The 22783-nt window shown below is 37.5% G+C and overlaps 1 protein-coding gene across 1 annotated transcript in view; it reads right to left on the reverse strand.

Moving 5' to 3' along the window:
- GRM8 (glutamate metabotropic receptor 8) overlaps positions 1-22783 on the reverse strand; it is a 720057-nt gene that overhangs the window by 280328 nt on the left and 416946 nt on the right. Inside the window, exon 6 of the mRNA XM_002913413.4 lies at positions 629-829. Coding sequence (XP_002913459.1) covers positions 629-829 — 201 coding nt within the window. The remainder of the gene's footprint in view (positions 1-628; positions 830-22783) is intronic.

Raw genomic sequence — 22783 nt, forward strand, 5'->3', positions numbered from 1 at the left:
TGTATCAGTTTCTGTGACACTCACATAAAGCAGAATTTCTGCTTCTGCAGGAGGCAAATCCCATCTACACTGCACCCTCTGTACTTCTAGCTTACAGGATGCAGCCCTTTGCTTTACAGGGACCAAATCACTGGAAGTGATACAAGGAAAGAGAAGACCCAGAAACTTAACCTAGCGCTCTTAGAATGTAACTATGTAGCAGCTATGTATCAAGCTTCCTCAAGTCAATTTACTGTTTAAAAAGCTGAAAATCAGTTTTAAAACAAAATCTCTGCAATTCCTTCTCTAAGAACGTCGCAAACAAAACAGTTTAAAAGAAATCTAATCTGTTGTCAATGGTTCCAAAGGAGCCTCCTAAGTTATTTCTGAAATAGTGATATTTAAGTAGACTATTTTGATTGATAGAGGTTTATTTTTAACTTCTGCTTCTTTCAGGAGCATAAAAAAATATGCTTGAGATTTAAAAGCAGGTGGAAAAACTCACACTTCTGATTAAAAGGGGACCGGCTTCTAATCCTGTGCTTTCCACTCTGTTTGAGTATCTTCTCTATGTGGGGGTGGGGAGGAACACACACGGTCACTTCTAAAGTATTTAATGACCAAAAAAACCACAAAAGTTGTAACTTACCATTAAAATTTACAGCCCGAATATAACCAAGTAGCTCTTTGCCATCAGCAGCACTCATTCGTGGGCAGAGGCCGATGTACCCAGCGCAGAGATCTTTGTGCATGTTGTGCAGGGCGTAAGCCATGGAGTATACTGCATCAATTACAAACTGGACCTTTCCTTCCTGTTCATAAGACGAATCCCTTGCAATTCGCTCCAGCCCTGCAAAATAAAAAAGAAAACCATCAACGGGTGTTAGATTTCACTAAAAGATGGCATGAGGCACACTTAATGAGACAAAACTATTTGATTTTAGACCCAATTATTTTAATCCTATACTTACTGAGTCAGGCTTTTAAACTGAGTATTGAATTTTTTATTTGTGAAGAACAGAAACTATTCTATTAGCAACAAAAAGATATAAGCTAAATAAAAACATATAGTTTCATTATCTTTATTTCCACCTTACTGAGTACGATTACGTTGTCCATTCTAGTAATTACATAACATTTTGGTAGTGACTTGATCTTATAAGTAAAATGTGTAGATTTCATTCTTTCCATCTACTTCAGTTCCAGGAGTATCATTTAATTAGTGTCTCAAAGTAAGATCTTTTTTTTTCCCCCTCCCATATCTATTCTCATTTTGAATGTGCTTTACTTAGGAGCCCCTTTTGGAAATATTAAAGGACAGTGTTTCTTTTAGTGAACCAGCTATCTTCAGAAGAATCATTCAACTTATTTTTTTCTTGAACTCAATTTTCTATTTTTTTTTCTTAAGATTTTATTTATTTATTTATTTGAGAGAGAGAGAGAAAGCAGGGGGAAGAGCAGAGGGAGGGGGACAAGAAGATGCTGTGCGGAGCTCAGAGCCTGATGTGGGGCTCAATCTCAGGACCCTGAGATCATGACCTGAGCCGAAATCAAAAGTTGGACGCTCAAGTGACTGAGCCACCCAGGTGCCCCTTGAACTCAATTTTCTATTTTATTTTTAAATCTTTTTCAGCTTTATGGAGATAAAACTGGCATATACCATTGTGTAAGTTTAAGGTATATAACATGATGATTTTATACATGTATATATTGTGAAATGATTTCCACAATAAGGTTAGTTAACACATCATTGCCTCCCATAGTAACCTTTTTTTCCCCTAGTGGTGGTAATGTTTAATTTACCTTAGCAACTTCCAAGTATACAATACAGTATTGTTAACCATTGTCACCATGCTGTGCTTAGAGCCCCATCAATTTTCTATTTCTATAGTAATCAATATAAGTCATTAAATCTAGCAGGCTGATAAATTAGTTTTCTAGGACTTTCCTTTCACCTAACTGCCAGCCCTCATTTCCAATTGCCTATCATATTCCTAGGTAGTCTGCTTCCATGTCAAACTCAATAGAGCTAAAAACCAGGCTATTATCATAGAGAATTACATCATTTCCCTAAAACCTCCAATTGAGGGTCTTGCAGGTTTGAGAGCCTAGAGAGGGAAGATGAGTTCTTACAAAGAGTACCTTCAATGTGCCAAAAGATATATTGATTCCTTCAGTCTGCATTAGCTTTATGATCTAAGCTAACCTCCATGCAGATACGGGAGCACTGTCTTCTCCCTACCTCTGTGTGGCACTTTGGCTCCTGGGTCTTAGGACAGGACTGCTATGTCCAGAATGTCATCGAGGGACCTTGTGAAAACAGCCCTTTCAGCTTCTGCCAAAAATTTCTCTCCCTTTGTGATTTTCACCACAAGGTAGACAATTCATAAATAAATACTGAAGAATGGTCACAAACCAAAAAAATGCAGTTGTTTCTTTAAAGATCTTATCTGGTGACCAACCACTCTGGTTCGTCCAGGATTGAAGGGTTTCTCAGAATATAGGACCATGGGGCACCTGAGTGGCTCGGTCGTTAAGCGTCTGCCTTTGGCTCAGGGCGTGATCCCGGCATTCTGGGATCGAGCCCCACATCAGGCTCCTCCGCTGGGAGCCTGCTTCTTCCTCTCCNTTTGTTCCCTCTCTCCCTGGCTGTCTCACCGTCAAATAAATAAAAAAAATCTTAAAAAAAAAAAAAAAAAGAATATAGGACCAAAACCTAGATAGTCCTGGGCTGATCAGCATGGTTGCCTATGAAAAAGGAGGTAAATGAAGCATAAACTTCATGATACAAAACTGAAATAACTACTTTGAGGGTAGCTCCTTAGGTCCATGAGAAGATCTCAGTTTCATTTATTTTGTGTCACTAAATTTGATAACTGGAAATGAAGACTATAAATCCCACAGCAGTTGTTCCATTCCTGATTATCTTCTTAAGTACAGACTCCAGAGGCTCACTTCAGATTTACTGAATCAGCATCTCCCAATTTGGCAACATGACAAATCTGTATTTTCCAAACACAGGTACCTAACTGTCTTAGTTTGAGCTGCTATAACAAAATACCAAAGACTGGGTGGCTTGTAAACAACAGAATTTGCTTCTCATATTCTTGGGGCTAGAAGTTGAGATGCACAGTAACAGCATGGTTAGGTCCTGGTGAAGGATGTCTTCTGGGTTGCAGGCAGCTATTTTCTCATTATATCTTTACATGGAAGATAGCAGACTTCTGGTGACTTCTTTTAAGGACACTAATCCCATTCATGAGGGATAGTGCTCTAGCTTCAAAACTTCATCTAATCCTAATTACCTCCCAAAGGTCCCACATCCTAATACCATTATATTAGGGGGTAGAATTTCAACATATAAATTTGAAAGGGACACACTGTATGTAACACTAACATTCCAGGTTATGTTGTTAATATTGCTGCTCTGTAAATCCCTTGGCTACAATCACACAAACACACACACATACACACACACACATGCACCCTCCCCCACCCACTTCTGCAAACACTATTGCTTGTTTTTCTGATTTTGCTTTCTTTAGTGTACTTTATTTGTGTATGTGTGGCTCCTCTCTAACAAACAAGAAGATGCACATTTTTTTAAAGATTTATTTATTTTAGAGAGAGAAGGGGGGAGGGGCAGAGGGGGAGAGAGAATCTCAAACAGACTCCACGCTGAGCAAGGAGCCTGAAGCAGGGCCTAATCTCACAACACTGAGATCATGACCTGAGTCAAAATCAAAAGTCAGACGCTTAACAGACTGAGCCACCCAGGTGCCCCTCTTTTGTGTACTTTAGAGAAAACAGAGAATTTCTTGGTCTCCATTACCACTGGGTGGAGGATGAAGAGCAGGCATAGAAATGGCAGAAAATGCTCAAGCCAAATTGATTCAAAGAAAGTCATGACCGTGAGAACATTAAGGAATTTGGAAAATTTTCACAATCCATGGAATATGTGTAAGAGCTAGATGTGTGTGAATGTTTTATATTTTTGAATTTACTCTACCCTGAAATGCTCTAGATTTACTTATTATGATTTTATTTTATTGCTACTGCAATCTCACTATCAATCTATAAAGATATTGCTCAACATTCAATAATTGGGAAAAAGTTATATACAACACTTTCCTGATCAGTTTTAATGGAGATGCCCTAATTTAATAGACAGTCTTTTTTTTTTTAATGATTTTTTTATTATATTATGTTAGTCACCATACAGTACATCCCCGGATTCTGATGACATAGTCTTTTTTATAAAAGATTTATTTATTTATTTGACAGAGAGAGAGAGAAGGAGGAGAGGCAGGGGGAGAGGGAGAGAGAGAGAATCTCAAGCAGACTCTGCACAAAGTATGAGCCCAAGGCAGGGCTTGACCTCATGACCCTGAGATCATGACCTGAGTGAAAATCAAGACTTGAATTCTTAACCGACGGAGCCACCCAGGCGCCCTTAATAGACATATTCTTTCTTTATTTTCCCTAAAACAATTTCAACTTTATACATAATAGATTTATAATTATTCTCAAATGCCACACATCTTATTAAAGGGACATATTTAAATTTGCACTTCTCCAACTATTTATTTCCTTGACTAGTTATAAACTCCTAGTAGTATGAGCAGAGATTAAGTATATCCAACTTTGTACTTTTTTTTTTTTAAAGAAATGTTCAGAAGGCTGTTTAGTGACTGTTGTCACACAAGTCAATGGACACTATATGACCCTTCCCATTAACCGATATAAGTACATGGTGACAAACAAAAAATCTGAACATTATTACCATTTCTAAATTTAACAAGAAATCATTTTATTTCTTTCCAGGCTGTTTAGACAACATATTTTTCTATTCCCTAACACTTCAATTTCATGAGGATACTTAAGATTTTACAAGAGCTAGAGTTCGCTCCTCACATCCTATAGTTTCTTGTCTTATTCATCTAAAAGAGGAATTTAAGAAGCTGACAGTGACTCATCAACTTAATTGGCTGTAAAATTTCATTATGCTATAGTTTCTAAAGTTAACGTTAATGTATTGCTATAAAGTGCTAAATATTGTCAAAGGCTATATGTCAGCCATCCATTTAAAACACTGACTGTAAAGTTGTGATGTGTTTAAGTGTATAGCTTAAAATTAACAGCATATAGCAAAGCGTTTGCACAGTGAGAAATGGAGTCAGCCTCATAAATTTTATAGCAAGATTGTTTTATGTTTTCATTAATGAAATCTCAAATTTCTGACTATATCTCATGTTCCTGGACAACAGAGTAAATTCTTATTGGTCCAAGCAGTATCACATGTGCCTCAGTTAAGGTCTTTCAAATATTACAGTGTATCCTCTTGGTTTTCAAAAGGCAAATCTGCTCAAGTTTGGAAAGTGTTGTATGCCTTACAGTGTGAGTTCCTAAGATAAGCCTGACATGAATTTTAAATTCTTTGACAGATAGTTGTCAGTCTTAGAAAGCTTTGCTTTCTAAGAATTTCTGACTTCTCAGGGTGTTGTTTAGTTTTATAGATTGAGATTCGAGGTTGTTTTCCTTTTCCTGAAACTATGTTAATGTAATGATGATCCAATAAACTGATCAATTCAGTGAAGAAGAAGGAGAAGAAGGAGAAAAAGGAGGAGGAAGAGGAGGAGGGGAAGAACGGGAGGAGGAAAAGGAAGTCCGATTAGTCATTTTATTCCCAGGAAACCAAATATCCAATTGCTTGATTTTTTACTACAGTCCTAGCATGTAGTAGAAAGAAGCCCACATTCTAAATTTATAGGTTAAAAAGTATTTATTTCGTTTCTCCCTGCCTTCTTCTTAAGTACGCAGCAACTATTTTAAATGATTAAATTATTTTCTTGCAGTTAGTGTGGAGAGGATGCTAGGAGGAAAGAAGAGAATCCGTGAACTGCTAGGAATACATTTATCCCTACAGGACCAGACTGAGAATCATTCTGAATTCCACAACTTCGTATCTCGCTACGCGATGCACCAGAGAAAAGACTGTCATGTCCTACAAGCAGCTCTCCCAGGGCCTCATGCGTTTGCAATAACTGCACAGTGGGGGACTGAAATCAGTGAACCACGCCGGTGACAATCCGTGAGAACCAGAAAGAATCGCACTGCACGCTAAAAAGGAATCGCTATCAAGTCAGCAAACCTAAGTCACATTTTACTGAATTTAAACTGATTTGGTTTCAAGGAAACAATAGGGGAAGGATCAGAAAGAAACAGAAGCATATTCAATTATACAGGAAAATCTCCTAAGCCCCAGGATATGCAAATGAAGTGTGTGCATCTCCCGTGCAAACTACAGGGAGATGAGAACGTGGGCCCTGTAGTAAGGCAGAAAGACAGATTGACTGAGGGAGGCAGTGGCTACAGGAGAAAGAGGACAGACCAGTGGGGCAGACCTAGATTCAGGTCCCAACTAAAACAAACCGAGGCAGGTGGCCTTGGGCACATTCCTGGGCCTTCGACTGGGAAAGTTGCCCCCAGGGACCTCCGTGATGGGATACTCCATCTCTCCAGCCTCATCTGCTGGTACCACCCCACCTCCCTCCTGGCTCCACTTGTAGTCCTTGAATATAACAAGAGCTCTCCCACCGCAGGACTTCACTTAGATATTCACTCTGTAACTCGCCACTCCTTCCTGGATACCTCCTGCTCGCCCTCCGAGTTTCAGGTAAGATGTCAAATCAAGTTAGGCGGGAGCACTGATATTTAATTTTTTAATATAGCAGCCCTGATCAGATCATGGAGTATCTTAAATGCTATGCTTGAATACTGAATATTTTTCCGTTGGAAACACAGAGCCATGACCAATATTTAAAATATTTCTGGGAATACAGGTAAAGTAAATTGAAGCAAATGTAGTTTGAAGGTAGAGATACAAGCTGGGAGACAGGGCAGATAAGGGTTCAAAGAGTAGGAAAAAAAAAGAATGAGAGAATATATATTTCAGATGTCAAATTGACAGTATTTGGGGGCCTGATTAAATATGGGAATAAGGGTTGAAGGCAATCAACAACTCAGGGGTTTTGAGGCAAGGTAGCAGAACACTGACAGCATTAACAGAATTTGGAAAATCAGGTGAACAAGAAGGTTTTGTTTCTGACGGCTCTGGCTTTCCAACTGCATCAAGAAAGACCTCCGTTAAAAGAACTGATTTTTAATATTCTGTGGTATTTATTATATTCCCCAACATAGAATATAGACTTTATATAAATTTGTTGAATTGTTTAAAGAACAAAAGGTCCAAATGTTTAGAGTAATCATAATAGTAATATAGCTGATCATTTATTTATAACCGCAATAATTTAAGCCACTTGGGAGTAAAGTATCATTTGCAGTGCTGTCATAAGACCAATGTCCTGAGGGGCGCCTGGCTGATTCAGTCGGTTAAGCATCTGCTTTCAGCTCAGGTCATGTATACCAGGGTCCTGAGATGGAGCCCCACATCGGGCTCCCCGAGAAATCAAAGACTCGCGTTCTAGTTCTAACAGTGACCAACTGACTTTGTGCCCTTGGTCAAGTCATGAGTTTTCTGGCATTTGTTTACTTCTCAGTAGAAATCATATGATTGAATAAGATGATCAGTCAGGGTCCCCACGGTTCTAAATTTCTAGATGCTAGGGCATGTTCTCTTATTTCTGTTTCCTCCTTACACTCACTAAGATCCCTGGAAGATTGCCTAAGGGGTATAAGTGAACAAATACCACTAAAAATTATCCAAAACAGGTTGGAATATCCAGTAACTGGACTACCACTGAGACCTGGAAGTCTACACTAACAAAAAATACCAAATCTCAGCCTGGATTTTTCTTCCTGTATTGTCAATCTGGTTAACTGAGTCACTGCATTTTCACAACTCTAAGAGCTATTTCAAATCTAGTACCTTGTGAAGGAGAAAAGTTTCAATTCTCTTTTTATTTTGATCCAATGGTTAAAGAAATCAATTATAGAAAATAAGATCAGAGAAGTAAAAGGACACAAATAATTAAGATGGGCAGGACCGTTCACGAGAAGCATCTCTTTAGTCCTGAATTATTATTACTCCCCCCCCCCTTTTTAATAGATAAAGGAACTAAAACTCAACATTTGAGTAATTTACCCAAGATCACAGTTACGGCAGTAAATAGTAGTCAAGTCTGACTCAAAACCTTGGCCATTTATTATTACACTGCCTCCTCCCCTGTGAAATTTTGTTTTTTCCAAATCAGGCTTACCATTCACTTCTCTGAACTCCTCTTAAACTTTTAGCCCTTAGACCCACAACTGACTTGTCTCTTTATGTTAAATAGTAGGTAGAGATTGTGTGTGTGTGTGTGGGTGTGTGTGTGTGTGTGTGTGTGAACCTTTCAAGAGTAGTGAGCAGGAACTAAAGAATATTATAAAATTATATATACTTTTACAGAAATACTAATAAATATTAACAAATGACAATATTTGCATTAAAATATACAGAAAAGGGGAAATACACTCCTATAACATTTTTCTGTAAACATTTTTCTGACGTACAAAAAATTCATCTTGCTGTGAATTTTCGCCATACACCTGAGATAAAATTGGCATAATGTGGCTGGAATTCATAAGCAAGAAATTAGATATTTGTAGTGAAAACCAAAGCTAATAAAACTTATACATTAATATTTATAAAAATCAATAGAGTACTTTAGCTCTGGAAGGTAATAGCATGTACGTGTGTACATGTCTGTAAGATTTCTCTAAAGAAGTAACATCAAGCTCAAAAGAGAATTCCACACCTAAGGTTTTGCTTTGTAGATTCGGCACTAGGCTTTGTCAAGGACTTGTATAAACAGATGTATTGGACTAATGAACTAATTTGAGCCTCTGCCTTATCTATTTACAAAGGGCAGAGAAAATGAGAAGATAAGGGTCCTCTGCTGAAAATCACCTGCTCTCCATTTCTTCTGTAATTTAAATGTAGTCCCAAGAACTGAAGGCTCTTAGCTGCCTGAGGACACACTGGAGACACTTGTAAATCAACCCCTGAAGTGTGCTACATCAGCTCACACTGACTTCTCTCCTTTGTGTGTCTGGCAGGAAATGGAAAGTGCTTCAGGCAGGTGCCAGGTGTCCCCTTCAGGTATTAAATTTTCCATGCAATGCCCTAGGGTTTTTAAAACACTGAAAAACCTAAGGTAAGAGGCAAGTAAGATTCAGAGTGTATCTTCAGGCAAAACAACCAGTTAAAAAAAAAAAAAAGATGCTCAGAAGAGGAAATTATTTCATAGTTATATCCCTAAGTCCACAAACAAAGAAAAGGCATTTGATTAAATTCAGACAGTTGCATTTCTCTGCATAATTATCTTAGATCATGCACATCAGAAACAAATTTGATTCAAAATAGTGTTGTAAGACTACTGACAGAGTTAACTCAATAGTTCAAGGTAGAGGTTCTCTCTTTAAAGCACATTAAAGCTCCCCCACGTAAAAATCCAATTTCCCCCCAAAAATCCCCTTTAGCAGATAGGACTTCTAATGCCCTCTCCCACCCCAAGATATGTTAGTCATTGCAGACCTTACAATGTGGCTTTGGATTTCCCTTTAAAAAATATATTTTTTATTTTTTTCTAATTACAAAGGCTAGTCGGTATTAGTAGAATGTGAGAAAAAAAGTATAATGAAGAAAATAATATCTATTAGTCCACCACATTAACCACCTTTTACATATTGATCTACTGCCTTACAGGATTTCTCTATTTTCCCCCTTTATTTTTAAAAATTAAAAAGATTCTGTGTATATTTTTTAATCTGCTATATTCACTTCACCTATAGTGAGAATTTCCCTATATTGTAGGAAAGCATAGTTTTTATCTGCATCATCGTTCATTCAATGGATTCAGGTTTTTGCATTTAACTGTTTCCCAATACTCAACATATTTGGTACAAGGTAGGGATCTAAGTTTGTTTTCCAAATTATGAACCAGTTCTTCCACACTATTTATTGAATGAATATTCTTTTCCCCATTAATTTATATAAAGTCACTTAACACACATCAAACTCTTAAATGTTCTTGGATATATAGCCAGAGTTTATGCTCTAGCCCACTTGTCGCTTAATATGCCAATACTACCTGTTTGACAGTTATTGTAATTTTATAATAAGTTCTGCCATCTGTTCATGCAAGTTCTATCAATACTCTTTTGTTTTTTAAAATTCTTGATAGTTCTCACAAATAAACTTCAGAATTATTTAAGCTAGTTCCAAAAATTGCAGCTTTTATTCGAATTGTATTGATTTTTAAATTTAGTTGCAGAAGACTTGAAATAGCTGCAATATTAAGTGTCCCATTTAGAAACATAGGATCTCCATTTATTCAAATCCTCTTTTGGAATCCTCAGTAAAGATATGTCACTCACATATTTCTTTTTAAGGAATGCCTCGGTATTTTGTGTTTTCTAGCTTCATGAAACATAATTTTTTTCATTTTATTTTTAACTGGTTAATCATGGTATAATTAATAATTTCTTTTAAAAAGATTTTTATTTATTTTAGAGAGAGAGCACGTGTGTGCGTGCATGAGTTGCAAGCAGTGGAAGGGGGAGAAAAGGGAAAAGAATCTCAAACAGACTCCACGTTGTGCGCTCTGGAAGCCTGAGCCCAAGACAGGGCTGGATCTCCCCACCCTGAGATCATGACATGAGCGGGAACCAAGAATTAGACGCTTAACTGACTGAGCCACCCAGGCACCCCTCAATTCATTCTTAATGCTCAACACTTTCTTCTCCCCTTATTTAAACTGTATGCAACCNTTGTTAAAAAAAAAAAAAAAAAAAGTGCAAAAAAGTATGGGTTCTGAGATCAGACAGATGAAGACTTGAGATCCTTCCTGAGTCTTTTATTCTCTACTCATAAAATGGGAACTTACACCTATGTTGCTTGGTTGTGAGAATTGAGATAACGCAGGGCATCTAGCACCTTATATAGAGAATAAATGGACACCATTATTTGTTCTGCAGGGCTATAAAATACATAAACTTCAACAATGTGCAATACTTTTCCAATTATACAAACAAAATAAATCCCAATATAAACCTCCGTACAATAGGAGGCCATGGGAAGGTGAAATAATTGGGTTTCCAGGTCAAAAAGAGCAGTGGGTCAGAAGAACAGACAGGAAGGAGGAAAGACTGGATGGGGTGGGCTGCGTGGGAGGTTACTTCATAATATGAATAAGGACATATGGTGGCATGGGCTAAGGTGATGATGAAGACAGAGAAATACAAATGCATTTGAGACATTAGGAGACGTAATTATAGGATTTGGATGGACCTGAAGCAAAGGGTGTCACCAAGAGTGACTTCCAGATTCCTGGCTTACGTATCTGGGCAGACCCTGCCGCTCGATGAGACCAAAAATGGATGCTGTCTAGGCCAGAAATATATTGTCCCACCCGATAGCCACATATTAGCCTAACGGGCAATGAACACGGTATATTTGTTCCTGTTAAGACAGGCCAGGGAAACCCCGGTAGCCTGCACCTGAAAATTCTGTCTGCTCCCTTGGTACTACAGGAATGTACCCTGTCTGATTTGTGGCTTTTCTAGGTCCAGGTCAGGGTTCTATCCCTGGACTTCATTATTTTTATTATTATTTACAAACTCCCCAGGAACTGGGGAAAGAGATGGCACAGGAATTGTTTCCCAGACTATGTTACTATTCAGCAACTGACTTCAGTCATTCTTCTTGCAAGTCATTAGTCATATGTGTCTCAGATGTTCTCTTTGGAACAAAAAGCTGAGCAGTAAATAAGACAGTCTACATTGAACACACACATAGAAAAACAAAACTCTCCCCCTTTCTACTCTCTCTAGTCCCACTTTCCTACTCCCCTACTTTCTCACTCTTCTTAAGATTTTGTCAACAATGTCACTACAAGAAGACATACAATGAGACCCTAACACTTGCAATTAATAAAATAGGAACACTCACACTAAAACCACCTTAAAAATGATCCTATCTGCTATTTTTAAACTATGATACATCCTATTGTTTTTAAAATCACTGTAAAAATGGTTTAAAATCATTTAAATCATTAAAAACAGCATTTTTAAAAAATAAAATGGAAATCAGTGCATTGTACATAGTAACAGGAAGTACTGTTTCTTGAAACCTCCATTCCACTTGGAAGGCATGTGAGCACTGGGTTGCCATATACAGTAAAGAACTAATCTGGAGTACAATCAAAAAGAGTTTGAAACTCACTGACCTCGTTCAATCTTCTTATTTTACAAATGGAGAAACTGAGGTCAAGGAGCACTAAGAGGTTTTCCAAGTCCAACATCTCAGGAAGAGGCAGAATTAGGAACAGAACCCTACTACCGAATTCCATGATTCCTCCCCTTATATCACGTTGCCTTTCTTCGCTGCACCCTCTCTCCCTTTGTAATTAAGTTCCATTGAGAATGAGTAAAACTTGAGGGAATCCCTACGTGGGTTTGCCCATGAGGAATTAAAAGCCTTGAAAGGAATGGATAAAATCAACTCTGAGGAAAAGTGAATAGCAAGAAGTTGTGAGTTATGGTAAGAGTCTCTCATGCCAATGTAAAAGGAGTATCTGTAGAAACCAACAACATTCAAAGAACCATGGTTTTTGGTTGAAACGGTCAAAAACAGAAAAGCAAAGGGCTTTATAACTTAAGCGTAAGTTATAGAAGGAACTTAAATTTAAAACAGAAAACCAGAAATACCTGATGTATAAGATGCATATCCTTTACATGAACATTTTAGGGGATCTGTGCGTAATACTGGAGCCCCCAGAGGAAAGAAGAAAACAGTCATTGCCTTTGTGCAGTGTGGTCAATCCTCTGGGTGACTGACTGGGTCTTTCACTTTCCTTCCCAATTTTAAGGGTCACAGCACAGGCGTGGGTATAATGCCAGTGGCTGATTAAAGCAGGTCACAATCTGTCTGGGAGAGTTTCTGTGCCATCCTTCATAGGGACAGGGACCAGACAAGATGACCTCTCTTGTTGCCTTCCAATTAATTCAATCAGCCTCCGCTTCTGTCAGACATCTTCACGGATGCAGACCGTCCACTCATTCCAAGTCCTCACCAGGAGTCAGTAAACACAGAGGCAGCAGACTGAGTTTAATGAATCAGCAGGATTCATCTTTCAGTCATTTTTGATTTACAACTTCTTTCTCAGTATTATTTTCTCTCTTGCTAATCTGAAACTTCACTAAGGGCAAGGGGCTAGATCTGCCTCCTCTGAGGACCCACTGAGTCTAACATGGTAGCCAAATCTGTCCAAGGTTAACATCAGTTTGTTAAACCAATCCGAACCGAGTTTGTTCCAAAGAAGGACCACCAGTAAAATAATCCCAATTAGCTGTGCATAAAGCCATCATCCCTTTTCTTTAATATTTTATGAAGCGACACTCCAGGAAACTATATGGGACATAATGCAGTACAACTGCGAAAATGTTTTTCAAGTAAACGAAAGCTATGCCTTCTATTTTTATGTTCAAATAAATGTCCATAAAAGGTAGGGTCCCTAAGGGTGTTTTGATTCTTGCTCCTCTCCACGTGGGCCGTGGGCCGGTAGGATAATTTCCATAATAGAGGAACCAGACCATCTGAGACTAACCGCATTAGACAGTGTTAAAACAACAGATCCAGGATGAGGTAAGTGCTCGTTTCAAACCCTTCATAAATCAGGAACCCGTGACTGTATTTCATCACTCCCGAAACAATCGGACATCAGTATTCATTAAGCAGAACTCCTATACACTGTTGCCTTAGATCAAAAACTGTAGCTTTTGACTAGGAACTTACCTCACAATGGAAAAGGAGTAGATCTGTTTGACAAGTTTTTTTTTTTTTTACTCTAATATAAACTGTGATGTCCTTCAACATTACACATAAACTAAATTATAACTCATGATTTAGTGTGAGTCCTCTCTAGACCTAGAAAACTTTCCAGGACAAAAGTGGAATTCTGGCCCTGTGAGGAGCAAATCAACCACCAAGGGTCTCTCTGGCAACAAGCCCTGGTTTCACCTTGAGAGATGGAGCATGACCTATTGGGATCTCTCATTTTTACCCCTGTTTGCTAATGCCAAAAAAAATTTTTTTTGGAAAATATTTTCATCTTTAAACTTTCAATGCATGCAAATGCAGAAAAGAATTGAAAATATTTTCATCTTTAAACTTTTCTCGCATGCTCTGAATATCAAAACACATTTTGTGAGAAAAATTATAAATAGAAATGTGGTATATTTAGAACCAAAGTGAAAATCATAGCCTGAGATGCACTTTAAATTTAGTTCTAACAAATCTGCTTTTTGGATTCTGTTCTCAGTGGTTTATTTTTACTCCCCAAATTATGTTACTACCATCAAGGACTTGGATAGAAACAGGGAGCTAAGATAAAGGAAACATTTAGACATAATGGCTCAAGTGTACAAATGTTCATAAACAGCCTTCTTTTTAGAAGCCGAGAGGAAGAGACCTAACATTTATCAGATCTATTATGAGCCAACCACCATGCTAGACAAGCTGGATATGTTTCTACATAATTCTTACAATCATTCTATGAGGTAAGTTATATTATTCCCATTATTTTTATTTTATTTTATTTTATTTTAATTTTCATAAGAAAACTGAGTCTCTGGTTAAATAGCCTGACCATTGTTACAAACATAGCAAGCTATAAGCCAAGCCTCCACACTGTGTCTTGCTTCCTAGTCTTATTCAAACTGTCTTGCTTTTTCCATTGCAAGTCAGGTCTAAACAATAAAGGAGGTGCCCCAGACACAACATAATTTAGATTAAGATATAAACGCATTGCCAGATCCTTGGATAGACCTGTTTCATTTAACAGGACTGCTCTAAGCACCGGGTAAACATCTGGCCTTTGACTTTCTATGACAGTCCTGTGTGTTCATTCTGTATGAAGTGGCAGCTTTTCATATGTGAGTTTTTGGATCATCTTTCAATCAAATGCATTTTGCAATGAGACGGAGTCAAGTATGGGAGTCGTTTGGTAAAGCCCCCTCCCTTTCAGAGCCCACCTTCTTGGAAGAGCACTTATGCTTCTCCTTTCTCATTGCCATTCACATCTTGACTTCTATTTGTCTTCTAGCCCAACCACAATCAAGGCTGTCTGGGCAGAGACCATTGGTGGAACCTCAATATTAATTCACCACTTTTTCTGTAGTATTGGAACTCATGATTTATAGACTCCATTTTCCAAACTCCTTTATCTCTAAAATGGCTGCCAATAGGATTGTAAACAAACGTGTAAGGTGGCAACTTGCAGGACCTTTCTTAAAAGACAAGAACATGTGTGCTTTGTCTCTATGGTTTTATCCTTTCTCCCATCCTGCTATGTAAGAGGCAAACGTGGTAACTGGAGTTCTGTCTTTCATCTGGAACCAGGAGGAATTAGAGCCACACCCTAGAGACCACAGAGCAGTATTAGGCACATAGGTCCCAGAGGCCTGAGTGGGGCGGAGCCACGGCCTCATTCCTGGACGGCCTCCTCTGCATTTTACCAGACGGAAAAATAAAGTTGCGTCTTGCTGAAACAAGTGTTATTTTCCCTCCCTGTTACTTACAGCTGGACATAATCCTAAATGATAGACAACCACGATCTCGTTGGGTCTAAACTCAAGGACAGTAACCTATTTACCACATGTTGAATTTTTATTGTACCAGTCTTTATGAGGTAGCATGAAACAGTAGGAAAAATATGAAATTTATCATAGAAATCCCTCTATTTACTAGCTCTGTTATCTACAGCAAATGAATTAACCTCGCTTGGTCTCAGTGTCTTTATCAGTGAATAAGGGGAAAATGACCTCCTACCTCGAGTGTTGTTGTAAGCAGTCAATCAAATAGAAACTACAATTTGTTTTCCTTTTTATAGACACAAGCAGTTTAGGTTTACAGATTTTACACCTATGACTTTAAAACACCTTTCAACCCAAGTACCCCTTTTCTAGTTTCACCTACTCACTGAATTAATGAATATTCTGACTTTCTTCAAATAAATCAATTGTTGTTTATGGACAATAAGGAGGACATGTGATGTGATGTGATGAGCACTGGGTGTTATATGCAACTAATGAATCATTGAACATTATATCAGAAACTAATGATGTACTATATGTTGGCTAATTGAATTTAAATTTAAAAAAAAAGAAAATACATAAGGAAAACCACCTTTGAAGGCATTCTCCTCTTTACGGTTTCTAAAATCATCTCTGTATCCTATCTGATTTTAAGACAATGTCATTAATGGTCCACAAGAGCAGGGACCATATTTATTTCCAGTTGTCATTTTATTTCCATACATCTGGTTACATCTCAATAAATGTAAGTGTCTTCTGTCCCATCCTTCTATGACAGTCATTCCTGTAGCAAAGGGTCTTTTCCTTGGCCATGAAGTTATGAGTAGATTTAGGCCCTACCTCTATAGGTCACTTCTTCTGGCAACCTCTTGTCCTTTACTTTCTAAGTACAAACCTACAGCCAATTATGTCCCTTGATAAAAACTAATTATTCCATTCCACACTCTCATAGCCTAATAAGAAATATAATAAATACACAGACTCAAAAGCTCTCTAAAGTTATAATTAGCAGGTAAAGACTTTTTGTCAATCAGCTGGATGTATTGGTCTAATTTAGAAGGTCAGATTAATCTGACAAAGCGTTTTTGATCTGCATGTCTGTTTTTCATCTTTTTCTCAGTTAGGTTCACAGAGTGATTTTCAGGGCTGTATCCCTTTCATTTTGTGAATGCTATTTTGCTCCCAATGTCAGCTCTTTCTGCTCCCATAGTTAGGACTATGTCTAACCAAATTAAGAGGGAGACCAAGTTAGTATCCAGAGCCCCATGCCTCTGCAGTTCTAGATTATTTTTGCCCTTTAAATAGCCATCTTTTTGGGATACCTGGGTGGCACAGTCAGTTAAGCTTGTGACTTTTGATTTTAGCCCAGATCAGATCTCAGGATCCTGAGATCAAGCACCCCGTTGGGCTCTGTGCTCAGCGCAGAGTCTGCTTAAGACTCTCTCTCCCTCTGCCTCTCCCCGATTACATGCTCTCTCCTAAAATAAATACATAGCCATTCTTTCTCCTCATCCCTATCCAACAAGTGCCCAATTATTAACGAGATAAACCTCTTTGCAAAGAGATAGTAAATGGTTGATAATGTTCAAGGTGTTACCACCCCAAGTGTACTTTGTTAACATGCCTTCACTTCTTTAACATAAATCATCAGCCTGTTGTAGGTAGGAAACAATCACCTAATTTAGATGGCCATTTATTTCAATTATCCCAATGATGATCCTCTTCTCAGATTTCTAGGCATTTACAAAAAGAATGGAGGGAGAAATAATAACTCTAGTCAAATTCTACAGTTCTCCTTTTCTGTTTGATGCTAGTCATTTGAAATTAAACGTGTAAGCACAATTTAACTTTAAAAAAATCCCCTACATATTGTTGCTTTAATAAAAATTCTACCTTTCTTTAAAAGCAAAAATTCACTACTAAAAAATAAGTACAGTAGGGGTACTTGGGTGGCTCAGTTGTTTAAGCATCTGTTTGGCTCAGGTCATGATCTCAGGGTTCAAGCCCCAGTGGCTTCAGGTTCTGTGCTCAGTGGGGAGTCTGCTTCTTCCTCTCCCTCTGCCCCTCCCCCCACTCATGTGCATGCGCACACGCACACGTTATCTCTCAAATAAATAAATAAATCTTTTTTTAAAAAAAGTACAGAAAAAAATATCAATTCAATTACTGTCGTTTCCTCCTAATGTAATTGAAAGAAATGCCTTTCGAGATCTTTTATTCCTTCAAAGAAGACATACGGATGGTCAACAGACACATGAAAAGATGCTCAACACCACTCATCATCAGAAAAATACAAATCAAAACCACAATGAGATACCATCTCACACCTGCCAGAATGGCTAAAATTAACACAGGAAACAACAGATATTAGGATGCAGAGAAACACTAACTCTCTTATGCTATTGGTGGAATGCAAACTGGTGTAGCCACTCTGGAGAACAGTATGGAAGTTCCTCAAAAGGGTAAAAATAGAACTACCCTATGATTCAGCAATTGCACTACTAGGTATTTACCCAAAGGATATAAAAATACAGATTCATATAAAGGGATACATGCACCCTGATGCTTATAGCACCATTATCAACAACAGCCAAACTATGGAAAGAGCCCAAATGCCCATCAACTGATAAATGGATAAAGAATATGAGGGGGATATAGATATAGATCTATAGATCTATATATCTTATATAAATATATATATATCTTATATAAGTAATTTTATATATATGTGTATATATATATATAAAGGAATATTACTCAGCCATCAAAAAGAATGAAATCTTGCCATTTATAAACACATGGGTAAAGCTAGAGAGTATTACACTAAGCAAAATAAGTCAGAGAAAAATACCATATGATCTCATTCATATACGAATTTAAGAAACAAAACAGATGAACATATGGAAAGGGGGAAAAAGAGAGGGAAACAAACTGTAAGAGAATCTTAATGATAGAGAACTGAGGGTTGCTAGAGGGGAGACGGGTGGTGGATGAGTTAAATGGGTGATGGGCATTAAGGAGGGCACTTGTTATGATGAGCATTGGATGTTATATGTAAGTGATGAATCACTAAATTCTACTCCTGAAACCAATATTACACTGTATGTTAACTGACTAAATTTAAATAAAAATTTGAAAGGAAAAAAAAAAGACCTTTTATTCCTAGAAAATAGAATTTTCTATTCTCTTTGATCAATTTTCCAAGTGGCATCTCATCTTCTTTACTAATTAATTTGCTATTTATTGTTTTTGCTTTTTTTGAACCTCTTCATAATCATCCCTAGCTTTTATTTGCTGTTTCAAATACTTACACGTCTTAATAATTTGATAGATCTTTTAGTTCTATTTTTGGATATTTGAGCTCATCTACTTATTTCTAGATCATCATACCCCAATTATGCAACTCCTTCAATTAAGGTAAATCCTACTGAAACATAATTTTTAGTAGCTTCACTAATTTTCAGAGAAATTCCTAAAACTTCTGTTTAGTGATCAATCCCAATCTCTTAGACAAGAGATATCAGCTTAAAATGAAATGTAAGTGACTAAGGATGAGGGGGAAATCTCAAACTAATTCTTTCTATTTGAAAGTGTCAGATTAGAAAATGCACTTGCTCTATTCACTTTCTTCAGTGAATCATTGGTCCTATCTATCAAAAACAGCAAAAGCCATCTAAAAAGTGTATACTTATTCTATCATTTGAAAAACTCTTTCAGATATCTTTTACATATATTTCAGTCCTCATTGAATGTAACTGTAAATGCTTTTTAACATTTCTTAATGTACTAAAACTGTGTTTTCCTGAATATTCTCCCTATTTCAGAGATATTCAAATATTTCCTATGCTCTAGAATGGGGAAAAATTGTCTTATCGCCATCTATTGAAATAACATAAGATACAATTACATTAAAGGACATGAGGAATGAATTCTATTTTACCCTTCAAATGGGCTTTATCATAACTTAACAGTTAAGCATACAATTAGTAGTAAACCAAGAAAGTATTTAGACTAATTAGGCCTAGATTCTAGGAGATGAGTTCACAGATTATGTCTGTGAGACAGCAATCAGGACGATTCTGTCAATTTAAAACAAAACAAAAAAATAAATAAATCAACTCAGAGACAGGAAAAAAAGCAGAACTGCCAATAATTTTCCTTTTCAGCTAGTGTAAATGCAGCCTTCAAGATAAGCTGTTCTTCACACAGAAATAGAATTCATATTGTCCAGATTATATTTAAAATCTTGTAACATATGGCATTCTAACTTCTAAACAGCCTTTTCTGAACTAGCTATACGATCAAGAAAGAGGGAAAGTAGAAAAGCATCATCAAACGTGGTTCAAATGACTACAGACAGGAAAACAAAATGTTTTGTTTCTAGTGTATAGTTTTTCTACAATACGATTTAGACCATACAGTAAGACAATCACTATAAACATCTTACATACATTGCACTTAGTTTGCATTTTCTGCTTTCCAGAAGCCATACTGAAATCTAAGATAGCCTTATAATGTTCAAAAGACTAGCAACAACAAAAAATGGCAATGAACACAATAACAGACTAATTACCATTCAGCGGGGAGAACAATGGAAGCATTTTTTTTTGCTAGCTGTAATCAGTTTATAATTGTGGCCCTGCAAACATGGCAACACATAAAGAAACAGCAAGAAACTCCCAGTCAGCTTCCATGTGAGAAATGTAAGGGATTTGCAAGTTTCTTATCTGCACTGCCCTGACAGACGATGGGGACCTCCCAGTTCTTAGGTGGTGGCTCCTTTCATCAGCGCCCACATCCGGACCAGGTGTACAGGCTAATGTTCCACAGAAGCTAATTTCTTTTTTTAAATGTTATAATCCCATAGAGCATGATAAATAACACGGGCTTAAAATATAAACAGCTAAAACTAAGCATCAGGAGAAAGTAGCTTCTTATTTATAATGAATAAGAAGCCTAAAGAAATATAATCATATGAAAAATGCCCTAAACTATGCGGATATTATGTGATATCATGACTTGTTTAAATGATTTCATTTAGTGGAATAGAAAGTATGAGTTGCTTTCTGTTACTCCAACCATTTACATTTTCTGTAGAGTAACTTTCTAGAGAAGATCTGCTATATAGATTATGTCACACAGACTCAGGGAGCAATTTATTGGGAAAAGGAGAAAGATGAAGACTCCTTTTTAATTTATTCAAAGAATTGAATAACTAACCTGTTTTCTAACTTACAGCTTGGAGTATGGAATTCACTTTGCATAAGAGCACATCCTTAAAGACATTGTTAATGATGTTCTACCTTTAAAATAAAAAACTAGATCACTGGCAAAATCAAAGTGTATACTGAAATTTATTTATATTTAATAAATATGGAAACACTATCCTTCCTAAAGAGAAATCTAGCTTTATGTGGTTTCGTAAAGATGCAATAGGTAATATATCTAGTCTCACCAACATTTTAAAATAAGCGTTGGGTATTTGGCTTTGCATTAGTACTTATTCATATAGTTGCACTCGTCATTGTTTTAAACCACTCTATCAGCATTTTATTTAAAAGATTGTTTTTTTTTCATTAAAAATTCTGATTATAAGTCCTAGAAGTGAATCAGCTCTATTTTCAGATGGTTGTGCCAAGGCAATCAGAGGGTGAAGAGAAATTTGCCAAGTCAGAGACCACCTCTGGAGCCAGGGCTGCACTAATGGTGGCAGGAACATATGGTAAGAATGGTCCAGAGTCCAAACAGGTGAAGGTGAATGGGGAAGAGCAGCAGTGATGCCCCATAGGTGTAGATGCAGACAGGAAGACAGGAACTACTGGTGCCTCGGTAGGTGAGGATCTGGGGCTCTGAGTAGAATGACTTGATATGAATGTCGGGGCACCAAGTGCGTTGCAAACTGCAAAATGTGAGTCAGATGCTTTTCCTGTGGGGAAGTAAGTACGAAATTTGAGATTCTCATTAACTCCTTGAGAGCACTAGGGTGCCATTTGATAAATGACAGTGCCAGTGTTCTAACAGGAGCTCAGGCATCTGTTGGAATAAATGTGCGTCCTGAAGTGCCCAGCTTCTTAATGTTGAGTGTTACCTCAACCCAAAGAATGTGTCTGAGTAGCAATGATACCTACATCTCATACATGCTGTTATTACATTAAAGATAGAAGCACAGAGATGGAGAGAGAGAGAGAAATCGATCTATCCAGGCATAGTAAACAGTTCTTAAGAAAACGACATTACTATATTCTTAAAAAAAAAAAAACAATTTGAGATGTCACGTTTAGAAAATTGAATATCTTCACTTGTTACCAGCTTTGTCTACATTTTCTTTGACTTGCATTCACAACACAGATCTTTTTTAGAGTTATTATCTTTCTACCTTCTGTTTTTAATGCAAAGTACTACCTGTATTATTTCATATGAGGCAGCTCTCCCAGATCAGTCTTTTTTCAAGTACTGCTGTAACGAGGGCAGCTGCCAACTCGAGGTGGTAAGTCAACATTGAGTTCTGCATACATTCAATTCAAGCACAGCAGCGAGGAGGGGGCATCCTCTCCTCTTCCTGCTTAGGAGCTCTAGTGGAGAAACCAGCTTGTAATGTCTACAGTCAGTTCACAACATTGTGTTTCAAAGCATAGACCGAAATGATCTTTCAAACTGTTTGCTCCCAATTATTACTTGTTGCCAATCAGATGAAAAAGAGCCCCTTGTGTACAGCTCATGGGTGAAAGAATCAGGGTGGTTAACTGAATTCCATGAAGAAAAAAAAAAGACTCTAAGATAGATAACCATCAATTTTAATCAGGCTATTAATCACTATGCTGAAATGGAACATGTAACTGCAGGGAAACGGTTTCTTCAGAAAGATGGAGAGATGGAGACCGAGACGATGAATGGTCCACACCTGAGGACTGTTTCTTTCTCGATGTGGGCACAGGCTTGTTGATGCCAGGTTTACTGCAGAAATCAGGAATGCCTCATTTGTTAAATATCCTTGCAAAGGAAGCTTGTAGATTATAAGTGAAACATTTCCAGAGCATTTATTTAAAAGATCTGTGTGGAAAATTTCTGTTTTTTCCAGTATCTGACAGTACGGTGCTCTGGAGGGCCAGGTTCTTGGCCCATAGCATTCTCCTCTGCAACAAGTCACTGGGGAAGGCCAGAATGGAGGTCTCAGGCTGTCCCAGTCCTGGGGGCCTCTCCAAGTCTGATC

This window comes from Ailuropoda melanoleuca, chromosome 1, assembly GCF_002007445.2.
Source record: "Ailuropoda melanoleuca isolate Jingjing chromosome 1, ASM200744v2, whole genome shotgun sequence".
NCBI classification, from domain to species: Eukaryota; Metazoa; Chordata; class Mammalia; order Carnivora; family Ursidae; genus Ailuropoda; species Ailuropoda melanoleuca.